Source organism: Mirounga leonina, unplaced genomic scaffold (genome assembly GCF_011800145.1).
Source record: "Mirounga leonina isolate KUSES-001 unplaced genomic scaffold, KU_Mleo_1.0 Mir_115, whole genome shotgun sequence".
NCBI lineage: Eukaryota > Metazoa > Chordata > Mammalia > Carnivora > Phocidae > Mirounga > Mirounga leonina.
The window spans coordinates 92,844,696-92,866,329 of NW_023270268.1; the positions used below are offsets into that span (position 1 = coordinate 92,844,696).

At 38.0% G+C, this 21,634-nt stretch overlaps 1 protein-coding gene across 1 annotated transcript; it reads right to left on the reverse strand.

Moving 5' to 3' along the window:
- Positions 1 to 1,565: 1,565 nt before the first annotated feature.
- LOC118000602 (PRELI domain-containing protein 1, mitochondrial-like) lies at positions 1,566 to 2,547 on the reverse strand. The gene has a single exon (XM_034990381.1). The coding sequence runs from the start codon at positions 2,220 to 2,222 to the stop codon at positions 1,566 to 1,568; it is 657 nt and encodes a 218-aa protein (XP_034846272.1). The 5' UTR covers positions 2,223 to 2,547.
- Between the last annotated feature and the right edge of the window lie 19,087 nt (positions 2,548 to 21,634).

A 21,634-nucleotide genomic window follows, 5' to 3' on the forward strand; every position in this document is an offset into this window, starting at 1 on the left:
AATGTTTTCCAAAATAGTCATTTTAGTTGTTATAGTTTTATTTTCCCCTTTATATTTTTGTGTATTCAAAAGTTTAAATAAAGAAGCTTTTTTGTTTTTTTTTAATAACAGGGTTATTATTTTTAATAACCAGGGTTCAAAACAACCCCATTCCTTAAGTGTAGGCTTTGCATAGTGAATTTCTTCTAATATATACAGTTGGAAAGAGAAAAAACAATACCTTTATGGTGGAGAAACTTGACAGTCTCTGTGATCAAACCTGGTAATCAAGGGTAATAGCAACACTGATGAGTCCTGTTGATATTATGTATCCTTTGTATGATGTGTTGAGAATGGCTCTTTCCCTCTGTGGTCTGTCTTCCTCAAAACATATCGCTCCAGTTTAATCAGGAGAAAGAAACAGGAAACAGCTCCCAGTTGAGAGACATTATACAAAACACCTTATCAATATGCCTCAAAAATTCAAGATCATCCAAACCAAAGAAAGTCTAAGAAATTGTTACAGCCAAGAGGAGTCTAAACAGAGATGACTACTAAATTTAATGCAGTATCCAGATGGGATCCTAGAAGAGAAAAAAAAAAAATTAGGAAAAAGACTGAGAGAATCTGAATGAAGTATAGACTTCAGTTAATAATAATGTATCAATATGTATTCACTACTTGTGACAAATGTATTATACTAATGTAAGATGTTAATAATAAGGAACTGGGTGGAGGGTATAGAGAAACCCTCTGTACTATCTTTGCAAAAATTCTGTAAATTTATAACTATTATAAGTGAAAAAGTTCATCCAATAAAAAAGATGAAATCACACTGGTTAAAAAACAAAACAAGATACATGGCAGGCATTCTTTTAGATGCTATAGTTACCACAGGGTACCATACACACAGACCAATTCCTGCTAGGATCTTAAATACTAACATAATAGATGATCAATGGCTCTGTTCTTCACCCCAACAAAAAAAAGAAACTTATTTTAGCTACAGGCTCCCAAGCTCTGCTACATGATCCACATTTTTTTAAAAAGATTTATTTATTTATTTGAGCGAGAGAGAGAATGAGCCAGCGAGTGGGGGAAGGGGCATTCTCTTCAAGCAGACTCCCTGCTGAGTGGGGAGCCCAAAACAGGGCTTGCTCTCACTGACCCGTGAGATCATGAGCTGAAACCAAGAGTCAGAGTCTTAACTGACAGAGCCACCTATGGCCCCTATCCACATTTTTGTCCCTTTTGAATTCAAGAACTATTTATTGAGTGCCTGTTAGGTGCTAGATGCTGTTCCAGGTACCTGGGACACAGCAGAGAACGCAACAAAGGCCCCTGCCCTCGCAGAACTTACAGTCTAGGCTTCCTCCGCCTGCACGCTGTGACCCCGAGCGAGCCACCGCCCCTCCCTGGGCCGGTCCTCAGCTGCACCATCAGTGCCAAACAGGACACCCAGCTCAAGCCCCACCCCCGAGAGCAGAAAGGGCTGGAAGTTGACTTTTACTAGTAAAGTACAAGGGGAAGGGCAGAGGGACTGGAGCCGGCTGGTCAGGTGTCCTATGGCCCCGGGGCTGGGCTGGCTACACGAAGTGCTGCCGCTGTCGCCGCTGCTTGCTGGCCGCCTTGCTGGCCAGGTCCTTGGCCTTCTCTGTAGCTGCCAGTGCCGCCTCCTTGGCCTTCTCCTTGGCTTTCTTGGCTGTCTCAACGAGGGTTTTGGAAGGGGCCTCCCCTTGCAGCTTGGCCAGGTACTCAAAGCCCTTCATAGTCTTGGTCACGTTGCTTTTGAACGGGGCAAGACCAAATTCCTGGACAGCTCTGGAGACACCAAATAAGGTAGAGGAGACGCAGGCTTCCCGGTGGATTTCGGTCCAGCCGCTGTTTTCAGAGTTCACACGATAAACACATCCTTCCTCCACCACCATCAGCCGGGCATGGTTGATGTTCCAGGTGAACGTGGTCATGGTCTGGTTCTGCAGGTCCACAATAGAATCCTCCAGGATGTACACCGAGTGAGCAACACTGGCAGGAAAGAGTCGCTCGGCCCAGCGGGACATCCTGTTGGTCTTGGTCAGGAGACGCCGGGACAGGAGTTTCTGGTCAGGGGTCACCTCCCGGCGCACTATGTCTTCCATCAAGACATGTTTGCTATAGGGATTCGGGTACCGCTGCCAGAAGGCAGCGAACACTTGGTCCCAGGAACTCCAGAACACGCCCTGGCCCAGGAAATACTTCACCATGGTCCCAGCCGGGGCGGGCTGAGCACCCGCGCTGCATCAGGGGTGCGATGCCCGGGGGCGGGGTGGGGGGGGCACGCGGAGGCCGGACCGGGGCTTGGCACACGCCAGCCAGGCTCGCAGCTCAGTCACCACCGCTCTGCACTCAAGCAGCCGCCGCCGCCATGAGGAGTCCCCTGTCCACATTTTTTTTAAGATTTTATTTATTTGACAGACAGAGAGAGACACAGCGAGAGAGGGAACACAAGCAGGGGCAGTGGGAGAGGGAGAAGCAGGCTTCCCGCGGAGCAGAGAGCCCAATGCGGTGCTCGATCCCAGGACGCTGGGATCATGACCTGAGCCGAAGGCAGACGCATAACGACTGAGCCACCCAGGCGCCCCCCCCCCCTTTTTGTTGAGCAATTTAGAACTTGTTTTTGAAAACCAGCAAAATTATTTTTTTCTTTTTTTTCTGTCATAGTCAATACTTATTTATATTTACTAATTTATTGACTTATCTGTTCACTGTTAATTTTAAGACTCTGATTCAAGTTACTTTTGTGTAAGGTAGAAGGTAAACTTCATGGTTTACTTTTTCCAAATGGTAAGCAATTCTTTCAATAGCATTTGTTGAAAAAAGACTATCCTTTACTCATTGAATTGTGGTGGTACCTTTGTTAGAGAAGTTTACTTTAGCAAAAGGGAAAAGGAGTCTTGGATAAAGAATTAGATACGATAGCTTTATGACTTGCATTTTTGTTTTCTTGTTTTACTGATGAGGAGCTCCAATTTGATAGTGAATAGAAATGGTGAGATTGAGCACCAAAATAAGTTGATGACTGTGAAAGGGCTATTGTATAAAAAGGTTAATATCATTTATTATTCCCTGTATATGCCAGTAGATAGGGCAGCAGTTAATAAATATAGGAGGGATTCTCATGGTATAGCACATATATATGTGTTCCTGAAGAGAATATAATTCAGTTATGATTTTTAAAAAGTTCTAATTTGGTCTGAGCCATTCCTTAGTTTCATAGTTTTGAGTGACTTATTAATACTTCCAAAGATGCAGTTAAATGGAGAAAATGGTATTGGCTTCATAACATGTCTTAGCCATGACTCTTTCAGATGCAAGTTACAAAAAATCCAGCTCAGCTAGTTCAAGTTAAAAACATAACAAATGGAATTTATTTACTTCTGAAAAAGATTTGTGGCACGTCTGGCTTTCAGCCACTCCTCAGATTTGCTCAGCTGATTCTCTCCATGTGGTAGCCAACAGGATTCACAGGGACTCCAGACTAACATATTCCTTCAAGAAAGAGAGAGTGCCTCTTTCCTAATGATTCTGGTAAAAGTCCCAAGAAGTGATGCATGTAGCCAGTAGATGTCATGTAATGACTGACCACTTCTGTGTTGTCTGAGCATCCTGGAAACCAGAGGGCAAATTGAGTCCTGTTTGAACTAGTGGCGTAAGGGACCAGTAGGCTCCAAAATTTCTTGTCTTTATCTTTCACATCTGCATCACATTCTGATGATCTCTGAAAATTTGACGTTCTTCTTCGTTCCTCTCTGCCTCTATAGAACACCTTTTCCATCTCTCAGTAACCCAGTCTCTGTAGACTTGCCACAATAAACCATAATGGTGCCACAGGGGTGACCAATGGTGCTGGTGATTATATATGGTGGCATAAGTTTTAGATCAATGACTCCAAGCAGAAGGGACTTTTCCTCCAAAATGGGTATAAAACATACATCTCATCACCACAGATCACAAAAAAATGCCTTGTATGGCAAAAGAAGACATAGATACAATTTTTTTTCAATGTTCATAGGAAAAGGCAGCATTTCCTTCACATTCTTCTTCTGCAGAGCATATTGAAGTGAGGCAAAGCCTTCTGTAAAATAATTTAGTCATCAAATGTAACTTTTTAAAAAATATTGATTTATTTGACAGAGAGAGAGAGCACATGAGCACAAGCAGGGGAAGTGGCAGGCAGAGGGAGAAGCAGGTTCCCCACTGAGCAAGGAGCTGAATGTGGGGCTCGATCCCAGGACCCTGAGATCATGACCTGAGCCAAAGTCAGAGACGTAACCAACTGAGCCACCCAGGCACCCCTCAAATGTTACTTTTTAAGTATCAAAGCGATAAGTGGTAACTGGAGTTCAGAATTAAGGAATGGACTGCTGTAGACTGTCACACAAGGGAGCATTCCAGCTGGACCATGCTGGTCCCTCAGCTATACTATTTAAGAGTCATTCCCAGTTTCTTAATGCAGAGAATGGAAATAACTTCAGAAAGCATTATACACTCCTATTCTTTTTCTTTTTTTAAGATTTTTTATTTATTTATTTGACAGAGAGAGACATAGCGAGAGCAGGAACACAAGCAGGGGGAGTGGGAGAGGGAGAAGCAAGCTTCCCGCCGAGCAGGGAGCCTGATGTGGGACTCGATCCCAGGACCCTGGGATCATGACCTGAGCCGAAGGCAGACGCTTAACGACTGAGCCACCCAGGCGCCCTATACACTCCTATTCTTCATGTATGTGAGGAATTGTATAGTTTTCATTTCAGATTATGGGTTCAGGCATTTTCAGCAAATCTCTTGTTGTCTCCCTAAATCTCTGAGTTAAAAAAAAAAAACACTCTTATTGTTCTTGTATATAAATATCTGGACCACATTTGATATTCAGAGAGGAGATTCTGGAGTTCTGAGTAGGCAAAACCAGAAAAGCAGCATTATTTTCAGCATTCCTACATGTATTATTTCTTCTGAGTTGCTTCTGAATGATTCTGCCTCTATTTCTCTATAACAGTAATAGTGGGTACAGTAGGGTATACCCTAGTGTTTTGTTCTCCCAGAATTTTCTTCACATAGTCGAATTTGCTTCTTTCTCAAGTAAGGTATGTGAAACAGAATAAAAATAAATAAATAAGGAAAAATAAAGGTGACATGACAATTTATGCTCAGAAATGGTGGGTCAGTGCAAATCTGGATTTCTTAGCTGGATAGATGACCTCAGTACTAAGAGTTGTTTATATGAGCCATCAATTTTAACCTTGCAGATACATCTTGACTTTGAAACCCAAACAAGACAGACTGAGTTATCTCAGTCGCCTTCCAAACATCCCTACGTCCATGTCAGAGTTTAAGACAAAGGAAGCAAACCTTTCTCCAGTTGCCACTACTTAACAAGACACTGACTGGGAAACAGTTTTTCGAAGAGTTGGTTAATTTTCATTAGAATTTACATGAGGATTTTTCCTAGGGTCCCACAATTCCATGATGTCTTTTAAAACTATCTGGTCTGTTAGGGTACCCCATACTCTGTTCCCTCTCTTATTTTAAACTCACATTCCAAAGGCTTGACTTTCTCATCAATATGAACAAGAGTGTCAGGGATTTAAGTGCTCTAGCTGTGAGGATGTACTGAGTCATAGACAGTGAAATAATCTTCCTTCCTCTACATGGCTTTAGGTAATTTATGGAATAAATTTTTTCTTTTATCCCTTATTTTTAAATTTATTTCATTTTTATCCAGTCATTTCTATAAGCAATTTAAAATTGTATTTTTTTAATAAAGAATATAAAAAAATATCTAAAGTCACTTGATAATTTTGAGTCTAAGTTTTCCGAGTATGTAAATTTAAGATCTAAAAGTATCTGACTTAGTAACAAATTGGTATAGTAAGTGCATTGTAAACCATTTGCTTGGAACTGGGAATGTTTTTTCTTTATGCCCTAGTGGTGCTTAAGTTCTAAAACCAGTATACAAAATTGTATTTAACCTTTGATTTATCTGAAATATAACTATAGAACTAAACTTTATATGTAAAAATGTTTTCTGAGAAAAAAAAAAATTCCCTGGGTTCTAATTTAAGATGGCAGGAACATAGTGCAAATGGAAATGACTCACTTGTTTTTCCTTAACCATGTATTTGGTGGGTGGTAGTAGGATCAGAGGAGTCCCCCAAGAAGAAATTATGAGTTGTATTTATGATCACAATAAATGCACAGACAGAATTAAAATCGACTTTCTCTGGGAAACTCTGCCAGGTGCTTCCCCAATACAGATTCGCTTGAATCTGGCTCTTGTTTATACACTCCTCACTGGTGGGTGGGTGGGTCAAGGAACTTTGTGCTTAGTCCGCTGGTAGTTTTTATAACCATATTTAATAGTTTATGTATTTCTCCTAATATACTGAACATTTTAGAGCAAGACTATATTCAGTTCACAATGGTATGCACAGTTCCTACAGAATCTGGCACAGAGAAATGCAAAATAAGTCTTAGATAATCAATGAACTGGAAATGGAGAGGAACACAGAAGGAGGATTATGAGATTGACAGTTGAAGAATTTCAAAGATAAAGCTCATGAAGCTCAGGAACTGCAAGGCATGAGGGCTCATGGGAAATTTATTTGTCCTTAACTATCTGCTTGTTTGTCCCCCCTCCCTTCTGTGACCACTCTTGCTCATCTTTATAACATGTAAGTTCCTTACCAGCAGAATAGAATGACACAGTTACCATTCAAGTTTCTATGCCTGAAGCTATCACAGACATTTTGAGAGAGCTTTCTTATATATGTTTATTCTTTAAGGTTTCTATTTAGAGGGCGCCTGGGTGGCTCAGTCGTTAAGCGTCTGCCTTCGGCTCGGGTCATGATCCCAGGGTCCTGGGGTCGAGTCCCGCATCGGGCTCCCTGCTTGGCGGGAAGCCTGCTTCTCCCTCTCCCACTCCCCCTGCTTGTGTTCCTGCTCTCGCTGTCTCTCTCTGTGTCAGATAAATAAAATCTTTAAAAAAAAAAAAAAAGGTTTCTATTTAGATTATGAAGGGCAAAACTATTCTGTACGTTCACTCTGAATCTCTCTATACAGTAAAGATAGATAGAAGATTCATTTGCATTTCAGTGAGAAACTCTAGACCAGCCTTTCTGGGCATTTCTTGCAGGAGCTGGATTGGATTAGGGCTGATGGTTCAAAAGTGAAATAAAGTAGAACCTGGAGGGAGATGAGAAGTAAGTTTAGAACCCAGATACAAATAGAATAGCATTCTTTAGTTCAAGTGTGTGTGTGTGTGTGTTTGTAGGCAAGGACTGTGGAAGATGAAAAGAATGATCACATTGTTAGAAAAATCCCAAGTAGAGCCAAAGCATAAAGAAGAGAAATAGCATGGCCAGTGTAAGTAGGGCAGACTATTGTTACTGGAATATAATTTTGGAGGAAAGAACTCACGAGAAAAGAAACCATAGTGATAGGCAGAGATCAGTTCATGGAGTGTCTTCTATGTCACAATGAATAGCTTGAATATTATATTGCAGAAATTTTAAGGAGGGGGTAAATAGATTAGTTGTTAGATATGGGCCTGGAGGGAAAAGGAATAACAGTCAGGGGAGGTGTTCAATTCTTAATTTAGAACAGTGATAGCAAAGATGGAGATGGTAAGAGGGGCACCTGGATGGTGTATTTGGTTAAGCCTCCAACTCTTGGTTTCACTCAGGTCTTGATCTCAGAGTCATGGTATTGAGCCCTGCATAGGGCCCTGCACTCAGTGCAGAGTCTGTTTGGGAGCCTAGCTCCCCTCCCCCGTCCCTCCCCCAGTACCCCTCACAGGAGTGCTCACTCTCTCTCTCTTTCAAAAAAAATGAATGAATAAATCTTAAAAAAAAAAAAAAATGATGGGGAAGGTAAGAGTTGGATTGGTGTATTATTTAGAAGATAAAATCTGTATAATTTAATGACTGGGTTTGGTGAGCCAAGGGAGGGGTTATCTCTTCATGTGGGAGTGACTGACAATGTATATTATAAGGAGGGAGGAGATAACTTCCTTTCAGATCCTTGGAAGGAATGTCATTGTTATCACCCATTGAGATTCGGGTCCTTTTTTTTTTTTTTTAATTGAGAAAAGTTAGCAACTGTCCTTTTTAAAATATGTTTTCAGTGGTTGTTTTTTGAGCGTGCCCAGGACAAAATTGTGTACTTGATATATTGGCCGGTATTTAACATGGAATACATCAATATTTCCAATCACAATAAATATGCTATAAAGACAAGTTCAATGCTTATCTTAATTGGCTAACAGATAATCAGGCTCATGGTGCTGTTTAATCCATTAACATTAACAAGGTAGAGGTAGGTTTTATCAATACCGGCACTTGTTCAGATCCCTAGGCCAAGGAAATTAAGAATTTACAATCACAACTAACACTTCTTCACAAACAGCAGTGTTAACCCTCATTGTTTCAAACTCAACAACTCTTGTATCATACTGTAAAATACTTCATCATGTTAGTTGTCTAGGGCTTCACTGCTCAATGCGGTCTGTGGAAAATAGCTTCTGTATCAACTGGGAGCTTGTTAAAAATCTGGAATCCCAGGCCCCACTAGAGACCTACTAATTCAGAACCTGCATTTTAGCATGATTTTCAGATGATTCATCTGGACACTAAAATTTGAGAAGCACTTATCTAAGTGCTTGTCTTAGGTTTGTCTAAGGATAAAAATTATATGGGGGACTTTCTGCTTCTGGTTAGGGCAGAGGATCTTGAATCACAATAACCTTCCCAATGAAAACAATGGTAAACTTTGGAAAACTGTTTTAAGGCATTGGAGATCAATCACAGAGAAATACTGAAGTGGATGGGCTCCACACAGAGCAAGATCTGTGCTGATAGAACTTTGCTCTAAGGGTGTTACACGGTCAACACAGTGTGTTGGTAGATCAAAGTCAAAGAGAAAATAAGAATCCTATTGACCTAAGGAGTCAGAGGTCAGAGTTCAGGGATGCCATTATGGCCAGAAATTGAGAAAAATACAACAAAATAGGGAACGACAGAAGGAGAACCCTAAATCTTAATATAAACCATCCTCAAATCCTTGGCTGATTTCTTTCTCTTTTTTTTTAAGATTTTATTTATTTGTCAGAGAGAGAGAGCACAAGCAGGGGAAGCAGCAGGTAGAGAGAGAAGCAGGCTCCCTGAGCAGGGAGCCTGATGCGGAACTCAATCCCAGGACCCTGGGATCATGACCTGAACCGAAGGCAGATGCTTACTGACTGAGCCACCCAGGTGTCCTCCTTGGCTTATTTCTAATATGTACCCACAGTTGTTGAAATTCTAGGTAGCCAGAGGGAAAACAGTAAGTGAAAGGTTAGAGGAACCTGATAGAGATTTTAGATGCAGATACAATGAGGGAGACAGAATTTATTAATAGTTTCTTTTGGTTTTCATTTTATGAATTTTTCTTATCTTTCTTATTGCCCTCCTTCTACTTACTTTGTATTACGTTGCTCTACTTTTGTAGTTTCTTAAGTAGGTCACTGATTTGCTACCTTTCTTCTTTTCTAATAGAATCGTGAGAGATTAATGAATTCCCTGTAAGATATCCTTTAACTGTATCCCAACAAGTGTTGTTATCTTATAATCTCCTTATCATTTAGTTTGGACCATTTTCTAATTTGGCTGTGATTTATTCTTTGGAGCATAGAAAATTTAAATGGCTGTCATTCAATTTCTGAAGGGATTTCCCTAGGTAGAATCTTATTGCTATTGATCTCAAATTTAATATTGTTGTGGTAGTAGAACATGATCTATATGAAATTGGCTCATTTAAATTTATAGAGACTTGTGTTGTGGCCCAGGATATGATCCATCTTGATAAATGTACCATGTCCACTTAAAAAGAATGTATATTCTGAAGTTGATAATTACATTGTTGTATAAATGTAAACTCAATCAAAATAATCTACAGTGTTAGCTTTGGAGGCGGAGAGTGAAAATGGCGGCCTCCCAATTTCTGCCCCGGAGGAGCTGAGAACTCGGGGCCCCGCTCCTCAGTGAGCCCCCAGAGAAAAGCCGTCAGTCACTACCGTCTCCCCGGTCTCCGGCCGCACTCCGTGCTCACCCGGCCTGTGACCGACCGTTTCTATCTCTGGCACCTGACCCCGGGTGGAGTCTCCAAACCCAGCAGATCCCTGCGGTGCACTCCCGCGCGGCTCCTCCCGGGGGAGGAAGGTCACAGTCAGAAATCGGAAACAACCCCAATTTCCAACAGCACAAGGATAAATACACAAGGTGTGCCATATTTGTATGGCGGAATACTACCAGTCCCCAATAAAAAGGAATGAACTAGTGATCCACGACACACAGCAATGTGGCTGAATCTCAATATAAGGATGCTGAGCAAAATTCTGAAAAATGACAACTAGTCTATAGGGACAAGAAGCACATCAATGGATAACCCGAAAAGAGAGCCCATTCATTGGACACTGTTTCCCAAATTGAGTTCTAAGAAACAATACTGAGCCATTGTTTGGATGGAAAACACTGGTTGAAAGTAAGCTAGGATGTATGGTCAACATGCTAGACAAGCTATTTAAAGAACAGTGAAATTAACAATGAAGAAGAAGCAGAAAAAAAGAAGGAGGAGGAAGTGGAGAAGAAGAAGAAGATTAAGAAGAAAAAAGGAGAAAGAGGAGGAAGAGGAGTGGGGAAGGAGAAGGTATATCCAAGGCAACTCAGAAAAGTTGGGAAATTGTTGTTGGACATAAAAGATGCTGTTTCTGTTCTGGTTTGGCCCTTAACTGTGTCTTTGTTTCTTCCTCTTTCCAAAAATGAGTTGTGCTTACTCAAAGCCAAAAGGGATGAACTAGATATTATATAAAATCCCTTCTAGCTCTAAAAAAAAATAAAAAATAAAAATAAAATAATCTACAGTGTTTCCTTGATCTTCTATGTATTTACTGATATTTGTCTAGTATCCCATCAGTTGATGAGAAAAGGATGTTAAAATTTCTGCTTCTGATTGTGGGATTAACCAGTCTCCTTTTAATTCTGTCAATTTTTGATTCATGTAATTTGAAGCTGTTATTTTTTTATTTCAAGTTTTTATTTAAATTCTGGTTAGTTAACATATATGGTAAAATTGGTTTCAGGTGTAAAACTTAGTGATTCATCACTTACGTATAGCACCAATTTGAAGCTGTTATAAGGTGCATCTATATTTCTGATTATTATGTCTCCCTGATGAATTAGTTCTTTAATAGTTATTCTTTTCTATCTCTGGTAATACTATTTGTCTTAAAGTTTATTTTATCTTATATAAATATAGTTACTCTGGCCTTCTTATAATTACTGTTTGTATACTGTATGTATTTCCTATCCATTCTCTTTCAACCCTATCTGTGCATTATTTTTAAGTGTATCTATTTAGACAGCATACAGTAAGTTTCTTTCTTGTCAGTTGTGATAACTTCTGCCTTCTGATTAGAGTGTTCTGTCCAGTAACACTTAATGTAATTAATGATTATTTTTTTAGGCATAGTTTTTTTTTTTTTAATTTCATCATGAGAAGTGTACTCTTTAATCCTCTTCCCTTGTTTCACCCATCCCCCCACCTAACTCCCCTCTGGATCCTAACCCTTTATCAGATATGCATTTGCAAATATCTTCTCCCAATGACTTTTATGTTATTACCATTTTATTATTTGTTTCTGTTCATCTCTCTTTTTTAAATCATCCCTTTCTACCTCCTTTCAGATCATTGTGATATATTTAGAATTTCATTTTAATTTATCTACTGGATTTTTAGCTATACTTCTGAATATTTTCTAGCAGTAGCTCTGTGGATTAAATATACATCTTTAACTTTTTATAGTCTACTTTGTATTATATTGTACTACTCCATGTAAAATGTAGACACCCTGGGACTGTAGAGGTCTATTTACCCCATCCCACCAACCTTTCTGCCTATCATACATATTATATCATGTACATTGTAAAGTGCGCACAGAATCATAACTTTTGCTTTAGTCATATATATTTTAAACAAATTAAGAGGAAAAAAATCTTTAATGTTTATATATATTTACCATTCCAATGCTCTTCATTCCTTCTTGGATATCTGAGTTTTTATTTGGAATCATTCTTATTCAGTTCGAACAATTTCACTAAGCGTTTTTTGTAACACGTTTGACAAATTCTCTTATTTTTTCCATTATTTGAAATTGCAGTACATTGATCTTTTTTCCAGCACTTCTAAAGATGTAAATCCCATTGTCTCTAGCCTCCATAATTTCTGATAAGTTAACAGTTATGTAAATTGTTCGCCTCCTGAATAAGCTGTGCCATCTTCCCCTGCTGTTTTCAAGTTGTTCTCTTTATCTTTGGTCTCAACAAGTTAACTATATGCGTAAATATGGTTTTATTCATATTTATCTGACTTGAGGCTTCCTAAGCTTCTTCAAACTATAAATTTATATCTTTTATCAAAGTGGGAACATTTTGGCATTTTTCTCAAATATTTTTCCTGCCTTGTTGTCCATTTCCTCTGATATTGTAATCTATTTATTTCAATTTATTGATCCATTTTCAACTTCACTGACTTTTTCCTCTTAATTTTTAGTCTGTTCTTAAGTCTACCCAGTGACTTTTTCATTCAGAAATTGCATTTTTCAGTTCTGGAACTTCCTTTTTTTCCCTTTTCATATTTTCTATCTCTCTGTTGGGCTTTCTCTTTTTTCATTCATTATGAGCATATTCTCCTATCTCTCACTGAGTATAGTTAGGAGAGCTGCTTTGAAGTCCTTGATTACTGTCTCTGACATTTTGGTTATTTTAACATTACCCTTCAGTGATTATTTTTCCATTTTAAAATGGGTTGCATTTTGCTGCTTGTTAAATTTCAAGTAATTTTGGATTATATCCTGGACATTGTGAATGTCATGTTATGGTGACCTGGATTCTGTTATATAACTGAAAAGAGTATGTGTATTTTTGTTTTAGCAGACAGTTAACTTGATTGGACTCAACTCAAGCTGAGAACTCTGACTTTTACATAGAAACTCAAATCTAAGTTACAATCTTTGGGTTTGTTGTTGTTGCTGTTACTGTTTTCTCCATTAGCTGGGTTGCTTACAAGCCTGCAGTGTGTCCTACACATGTATAATTCAGCACTCAGCCAGAGATTTGCTCAGAGTTTATACACAAAATATGACCCCAGGGTTCTCTGTTTTTTGTGGCTCCTGCCTCCCCCCACATACCTCATATTCTAGCAGCTGGTATTACCCCAAACTCTATTCTTTCTTTTCAGGCCAGAAATGTGGTAGCTTTGACGTTCTACAGCTGTCCTTCATGGGGATGTGAGTGTTGTCTGCACTGAGGCGAAAAGCCAAAATCAATAAAACTAACCCTGTGGTGATCCCTTTTGCCAAGTTTTAATTCTTCTCCAGAATCTGCCTCCTAATTTTTACTCTCCAAACCATTAGATAACCGTTTTTGTGTTTTGTCTCGTGTTTTTAATTGCTTTCTTTGGGACAGTTGATATGGTTAGGAGTTTATTGGCCCCACCAGATATAGTAGAGGAAACTGTGTTTAGAGTTAAGTTCCTAAAATTCAGGCTCCACCTAAGACCAATTAAATTGTCATCTTCATTTTAGCATGACCCCTCCATCAGTTGCATATGTATTTGTGCTAGTTGTCAATTTATTGCCTTTTGGATAAAAACGCACCTTTAACACCATGCTTTGTAATAAGGGAGATTGATCCTCTAAGCTTATCTCCTATACAGAGAGCAAGATGTTAAACTTTGAGAGTAGAGGGTGCTGGAAGGACATTGCAGAAGAAAGGATATTGTCTTTCTCAATTCCAGTTTGCTTCTGTTTTTGTTTCTACTTGCTCCTACTGCATTACTCCCAGGGTGCATGTAGATAGGGACATCCAGTGCCACCCTGCCCAAATCATGTGCCCCAAGCACACAACACCTTGAACTGTTGGCGCTGGCCCAGGCCTAGTGAGCAACTCGCTGTGGCACTCCTGAAAAGGACACTGTGTTTCTTAGGCCTTTTACTACTATGCTTGCAAGTGGCTTCCCAGCTTGACTCCTGCTAAGCATCTAAGTGCCAGCCTCAGCCTCCATGCACCCCAGAGGAGTGTTTCCTACTTGCCTGGCAATGGTAGACCAGCTTTGGTGGTTGCAACCGAATAAACTTCTCCACAATACAGTCAAATGCAATTTCTCTTTCTGCGATCAGGTCTGAATCCTAGCCTTGGGGAGGAGGCCTGGTTTCCCTTTCGAACACTGTTGCCTCAAACACAGGCTATTCTGTACAGTTTTCTTTATACTCATAATTTCTGTTATGGGTAATAATTCTTTAAATTTCGTGTGTTCACATTACAGTGATGTTTATGTGCTTGGATTAGCCCTTGACTGATAAAGGTTTTGTATCATGAGTGTTCGTAGGAAAATAGACTTGCAAAGATGGGATTGAGGAATTGTTTTGGTTGTGTCCTTGGGCTTGAGCAGTGCTGAGCTTGTGGGAAATGGATGATAGTAATCCACGGTGATAAAAGGAAGTCAATTAAATGAAAAAGACAAATACATAGTAGAGAAATTTTTTAAAAGACAAAGTTGAAATTAATAATTTTATATCCAAGTAAAAAACCTAGACAAAATTATCTTTAATTACTTATATTTGTCTGGGATGTTTTCTGACACTAATCAATTTTCTGATCTTCTGTGGATACCATTCATTGTCCAAAATTCATGTCTGACTACCTAGAGATAGAATGAGACTCCACAGGTTTAAGGGCACAGTCTCAAAAGACTGCCCTCATTCCAGATGCCAGTTGAAAATATTGGGTCACCCATACTTCTGACTGACCAGCTATATATTGGGGGTTCCCATGACTTCCTCTTCAGGTTCAGTAATTTGCTAGAACAGGTCACAGAACTCAGAAAGCCACATTACTATGTTTACCAGTATATTATAAAGAATACAAATGAATAGCCAGATGAAGAAGTACATCGGGCAAGGTCTAGAAGGGTCCCTGGTGCAGGAGCTTCTGTCGCTGTGGAGTTGGGGTGCTCCACCCTCCTTGCATGTGGATGTGTTCATTATTTCAGAATCTCTCCAAAGCTTCATTTTCAAGAGTTTTTATAGAGCTCAATCTCCAGCACCCCACCTTGTCTCCCTAGAGGTTGAGGCATGGAGCTAAAAGTTTCAACTCTCTAATCACTTGGTCTTTTTGATGACCAACTATACCCTGAAGCAATCAAGGGGGTCCCACCCTAATTCATCTCATTAGTAGAAACACAGGTATGATGCAGGGGCTCATAATGAACAACAAAGACACTCAGGAAATTCCAAGAGTTTTAGGAGCTCTGTGCCAGAAACTGGGGAAAAAGACAAAGTATATTTTTGTATTATATCACAATCTGAAATAAAAGAGGTTATACAAGTTATTATATATTAATTACACACACACACACACACACACACACACATATATATATATATTTCCCACAAAAATGTAATGGAAATAAATAGGATCTCTTTGTGGCAGAAGAAAAATGATACCAAGATCAAAATCTGGATCTACACAAAGGAATAAAAGCATCAGCAATGAAAAATGTGTGAATAAGTATAAAAGACTTATTTTTTATTTTTTCAATCTCTGTAAAATATAATTAATATCTAAAGTATAAAATAACCATGTATCATGGTGTTGTAGCAACAGTAAAAGTCAAATGATAGAAGAAAGGCCCAGAGATGTACAGTGGAAGTATCCAGTTTCAAAGTGCTTATATCCTCCCTCCCAAGACTCCAAGATGTCTCATTTTACTGTCAAATCAATTCTAAGTTCAGAATCTTGTCACTTGATTCAAGTCCAGGTGTGGATACTGCTCCATGGGTGTAGTTCCTTAACTGTTGCTCCTGGAGTACAGGTCTTGTCAATCTGTGGACCCGTGAAGCTAAGACAACTTGTCTGCCTCACACAAACAATGGCAGAGCAGGCACAGAATAACCGGTAGAGCCATACCTGTTTTAAAATAAAAAATATAGCAGGGAGGGAGTTATTTTGCATGTGGGAGGGATGTAGAAATACTGGTTAGAGATTTGACTGTGGTTTTAAAAATATCTCTACAAATTGTTTTATACTCCTCCCTTTAAGAGGCAGGTCCTATTCCCTTGCTGTTGAGTGTGGATAGACATAGTGAATAGAATATTGTAGAAACTATGGTATGTCATGTCATGTATGAGATTTAGATTATGAGAAGATTGCAGCTTCCCCCTGGCATGGACTTTCTTACTCTCAGATGACTTGCTCTGGGGGAAGCCAGAAGCCTTGTCATAAGTTCACTCAGGCAGACTGTGGAGAGTATCACATGGTGAGGAATAGAAGTCTCTGGCAAACAGCCAGCAAAGAATTAAAGCCTGCAACAATCATGTGAGAAAGCTTGGAATTGTATTCTCTTTGAGTTGAGACTTCAAGTGAGATTACAGGTCCAGCTATTTCATAAAAGGCCTTGACACAAAACTACATAGCAATGCCATTCACGTTTTCCTGACCCACAGATGCAGAGGAAATAAATGTTTGTTGCTTTCAAGCTACTACATTTCAAGATTTGTACTAGATCTCTAATACTGTGTAATTTGTTACACAGTATTTGAGATCTAGTACAAATCTTATATTAGAAAAGTGGAAAAATCTCAGATATATAGCATATGCCTCCATCTTTAGAAAGTGATGGAAAATTAACACAAAATAAGCAGAATAAAGTAAATAATAAAGAGTATATGCTATTGTATAATCAGAAAGATAATAAAATATCAGTGGAGTCAAAAGTTGGTTCTTGGAGAAGCTCAATAAAAGCAAAAGAAGAAAAACCTCTAGCAAAACTGATAAAGATAAAAGGAAAGGAGACATTCCAATGACAAGAATGGAAGAGGTGATATTCTTGGCATATTGTTGTTCATAGTACAATTGATCCTTGAACAACATGGGGTTAGAAGTGTCCATCCTCTGCTATTGAAATCCATGTACAATGTTTGGCCCCCAAAAACTTAACTACTAATAGCCTACTATGACTGGAAGCCTTACAGATAATAAAGTTGATAACACATATTTTATATTATATAATGTATTCTTACAATAAGTAAGCTATACAAAAGAAAATGTTATTAAGAAAATATTAAGAAAGAGAAAATACATTTATAGTACTGTATTGAAAAAAAAAAAATCCAGGTATAAGTGAACCCATGCCTTTCAAACCCATGTTGTTCAAGTGCCAACTGTAGTCCCTTTAAATCCTTTTTTCTTTAAGTTTTTATTTAAATTCCATTTAGTTAACGTATAATGTAAGTTTCAGATGTGCAATATAGTGATACAACATTTCCATATAACACCTAGTGCTCATCATGACAAGTGCTCTCCTTAAACCCCATTACTTATTTCCCCCTCCCCCCTCCACCTCCCCTTTGGTAACCATCAGTTTATTCTCTATAGGTAAGAGTCTGTTTCTTGATCTCTCTCTCTCTCTCCTTTCTCATTTTGCTCTTTTGTTTTGCTCATTTATTCATTTGTTTTGTTTCTTAAATTCCACATATGAATGCAATCATGTGGTATTTGTCTTTCCCTGATTGACTTATTTTGCTTTGTATAATACTCTCTAGCTCCATCTATGGCATTGCAAATGGCAAGATTGCATTCTTTTTATGGCTCAGTAATATTCCAGTGTGTGTGTGTGTGTGTGTGTGTGTGTATCAATTGTTCTCTCTTCAAGTTTGCTGATAATTTCTTCTGCCAATTCACATCTACTCTAAAGGCCCTCTAATGAATTTTTCATTTAGTTATTGTATTTTTCAATTCCAGAATTTGTATTTCATTCTTTTTTATAATTTCTATTTCTTTGTTGATGTTATCTCTTATCAATGTTGAGAATCATTGCCATACCTTTAATTATACATGCTTTCTCTTAGTTCTTTGAGTAGGCTTATACTAACTGATTTACATCTATGTCTAGTAATTCTAAAATCTGGGTCTCTTTGGGGATAGTTTTTATTGATTTAATTTCTTCCTATGTATGGACAATACTTCCATGTTTCTTTTATTTTTTCACTCTTGTTGAAAACTGAATATTTGTGATAGTATCATATGGCAACTACGGAAATTTTATTATCCTTTTCCCTTAGTTTGTTGTTGTTTTTGCTATTTGTTTAGTGACTTTTCTTGACTAATTCTATGAAGTCTATATTCCCAATATTGTGCTACCACTGAAATTACTGTTTGATTGACTTAGTGCTCAACAGTGATTGGCCAGATATTTCTTTAAATGCCTGAGCCAATAAATCTTTCATCCACTACAAAGAGGCTCTGTATGTGGGTTAGAACATACACAACCCTGCCTTAGCCTTCACTTCCTATTTGTATAGTATTTCAAGTTCAGCCACATCTGAGAGATTGGGGCCCTCTCAGGTCTTTTTTGAGAATGTGCATAGCCTTGCACATGCACAAAAATTCTATAGCTATAGATGTATGTCAGATTTCAAAGTTTCCTCTGGAGATTTTGTTCCTCAAATCTCCCTTATAACTATTTGCTGGGCTCTTATTTGCCTCAACTGGTATTGTAGACTTAAGAGGCTGCAATAATAAACAATTGCCATTGAGTTTTTTTTCAACAAAGGCCATGAAGACAGAGATTTTATAATGCAGTGAGCTCTGAGTCAGGTTAAATAATGACAATGTCTTATAAATCAGGCTTTTCTATATAGGTATAATACAAGTCTAATAGTGACAATACTCTGGAGAAGGAACTTTTTGAAGAACTAAAATCCTCATCTGCTCTTTCTGGTTTTTCTTTTTTTTTTTTTTAATTTATTTATGTGTCAGAGAGAGAGAGAGAGCACAAGCAGTGAGGAGCAAGCAGAGGGAGAAGCAGGCTCCCCACTGAGCAAGGAGCCTGATATGGGGCTTGATCTCAGGACCCTGGGATCATGACCTGAGCTGAAGGCAGACGCTTAACCAACTGAGCCACCCAGTCATCCCTTTTTCTGGTTGTTCTAAGTCTCCTGGTTTTCACTGTTTTTGTGGTTATGAAGCTACTTGTTTTCAAAGCTACCATGAAGACTTTAAATTAGATTTATAATGAATATCTGTGGAAAGGGGGTAGGAATAGGCCAAGCATAAAAACCAAAACCCTACTTTTCTTACAAAGATAGAGCAGGGGTTTTTTTTGTTGTTGTTGTTGTTTTTGTTTTTTTAGCAAACACTCCTCTCATTGTCACAAAACTGTGGTTAATTTTCAGAGTCCTGAGAAAGTTGATTTTGACAGATTTTTCTAGAATTTTCATTGATTTTATGTAGGAAAAGAGTCACAGACTTTCTCAGTGTGTCATTTGGGAAGCCCTGTTCCTCCATCTAAATTTTTAAAATAGAAATTAAAAAATTGATTCTAAACTTCATTTAGAAATGGAAAGGACATTGACTAGCCAAAGGAATTGATAAAGAACAACAAAACTGAAGGTTTAACAATGCCTGAATGTAAGCTTATAATAAAACAATAGCGATGAGGGCTTTGTGGGATTGGTATCAAAATAGACACAGAGATTAATGAAACAGAATGGAGAGTTAAGAAATAAGCCCACACACATATGGACAACTGACTTTTGGCAAGGTTGCAAAGGCGGTTCAGTACAGAAAATATAGTTTTTCAACATTGGCTATTTGTGTGCAATACAGACACAACTTTGATCCATACATCACCCCATGTTAAAAGAAAAAAAAAGCTAACACACAAAAAAATCTTGAATTAAATGTGAAACCTAAAACTTCTAAGAAAAATATCTAGGAAAAACTTTTGTGATTTGGGTTTAGGGAAAGATTATTTTTATGTAATAATTCCAAAAGCAAATCTATAATAGATTGGATAATCAAACTTCAGAACAATTAGAAACTTTTGTTGTTGAAACATACTGTTAAAATAATGAAAAGATAAGCCACAGACTGGAAGAAAATATTTGAAATCATATGTACATATGTATATGTATATATAAACACATATATATAAACTTTTATATATGTAAACATATATCTGTACTTATATATATGTGTATAAATATACATACACACATGTATGTATATATGTACTTACATGCAGAATATATAAGAATTCCCGAAACTAAATAAAATGATTTAAAAAACTCAGTAAAAAATGTTCTTTGAACAGATATTTATTTCATTATTAGAAATAAAAATAAGGGGCGCCTGGGTGGCTCAGTCGTTAAGCGTCTGCCTTTGGCTCAGGTCATGATCCCGGGGTCCTGGGATCGAGCCCCGCATCGGGCACCCTGCTCCATGGGAAGCCTGCTTCTCCCTCTCCCACTCCCCCTGCTTGTGTTCCCTCTCTCACTGTGTCTCTGTCAAATAAATAAATAAAATCTTTAAAAAAAAAAGAAAGAAAAATAAAAAGTATAATGAAATACCACTACATTATTAGAATTGCTTTAAAGAAAAGAAGACCAATCATATGCTTTATTGGCAAGTGTTTAGAGGTATGAAGAAACTGGAACTCTCATACACTGGGCTGGTCAGAATGTAAAAGAGTACAACTACTTTGGAAAATAGTTTGGCAGGTGTTTTTTTAAGTTAAACATATATCTGTCATATGATCTAGTTATTTCACTTCAAGGTATTTACTCAAGAGTAATGAAAGAATATGTCTTTATGTAGACTTGTACATGAATATTCATGGTAGCTTTATTTGTAATAGCCTAAAATTGGAAACAATTAAGTTTCTATCAACAGATGAATGGATATGATATAATAGCATTCAGTAATAAAAAGAAACTATTGATATATATTACAAAATGTATGACTATCAAAGCAATTACATTTAATGAAAGAAACTAGACCAAAAAAAGATTACATACTATATGGTTCTATTAATATTAAATTCTAGAAAATGCAAACTAATCTACTACATGGAAGGAAAGCAGATCAATGTTTCTATAGGACATTCCTCCTTTTATGTGGCTGAAAAGTCAGTGAGAGAGGCAGAAGGATGGATTATAAAGGACATGAGAGATATTTGGGGAGTGATGTATAGTTTCATTATCTTAACTTCAGTGATTGTTTCATAGGAGTACTTGTCAACATTTATCAATTTGTACACTATAAATTTGTATGATTTGTTTTATGTCAATTATACTTCCAGTAAAGTTGTTAAAAAATTATTACAGTCATTTTGATAAATGAGATATATATATTTTAGGTAAGGAAAAAAAATATCCTTGTATTAAAAAAAAAGTGGACAGTATCATTAGCCATCATGGAAATGAAATTTTAAGCCATGATTATAGGTGGGAAAATCCTGAACTCCTGGAATTGCAGCCTAGAAGTTCTGTGGATGCTCTCCCTAGTGAAACTGGGGAGAAATTATGGTGAAAGAATAACTGGGAAATTGCTTTAAAAATAATTTAAAATCTCTAGGAATTGTCCTAAGGGCACAGAACAAATTTATTCAAGAAAACCTGCTAAATATCTGTAAGAGGAGTAAAAGTCTGTGGCACTTAGATACAAACTGCTTCCTGCCTCTTCTGTGAGCTAAGCACTACGAGAGCTCCACTTGGGCAGGTTTGGCAGGGCAGTTTGAGCTCCCTCTT

Excerpts from the sequence above, each read along its gene's own strand:
- LOC118000602 (XM_034990381.1), bottom strand. The coding sequence starts at position 2,222 with ATGGTGAAGTATTTCCTGGGCCAGGGCGTGTTCTGGAGTTCCTGGGAC.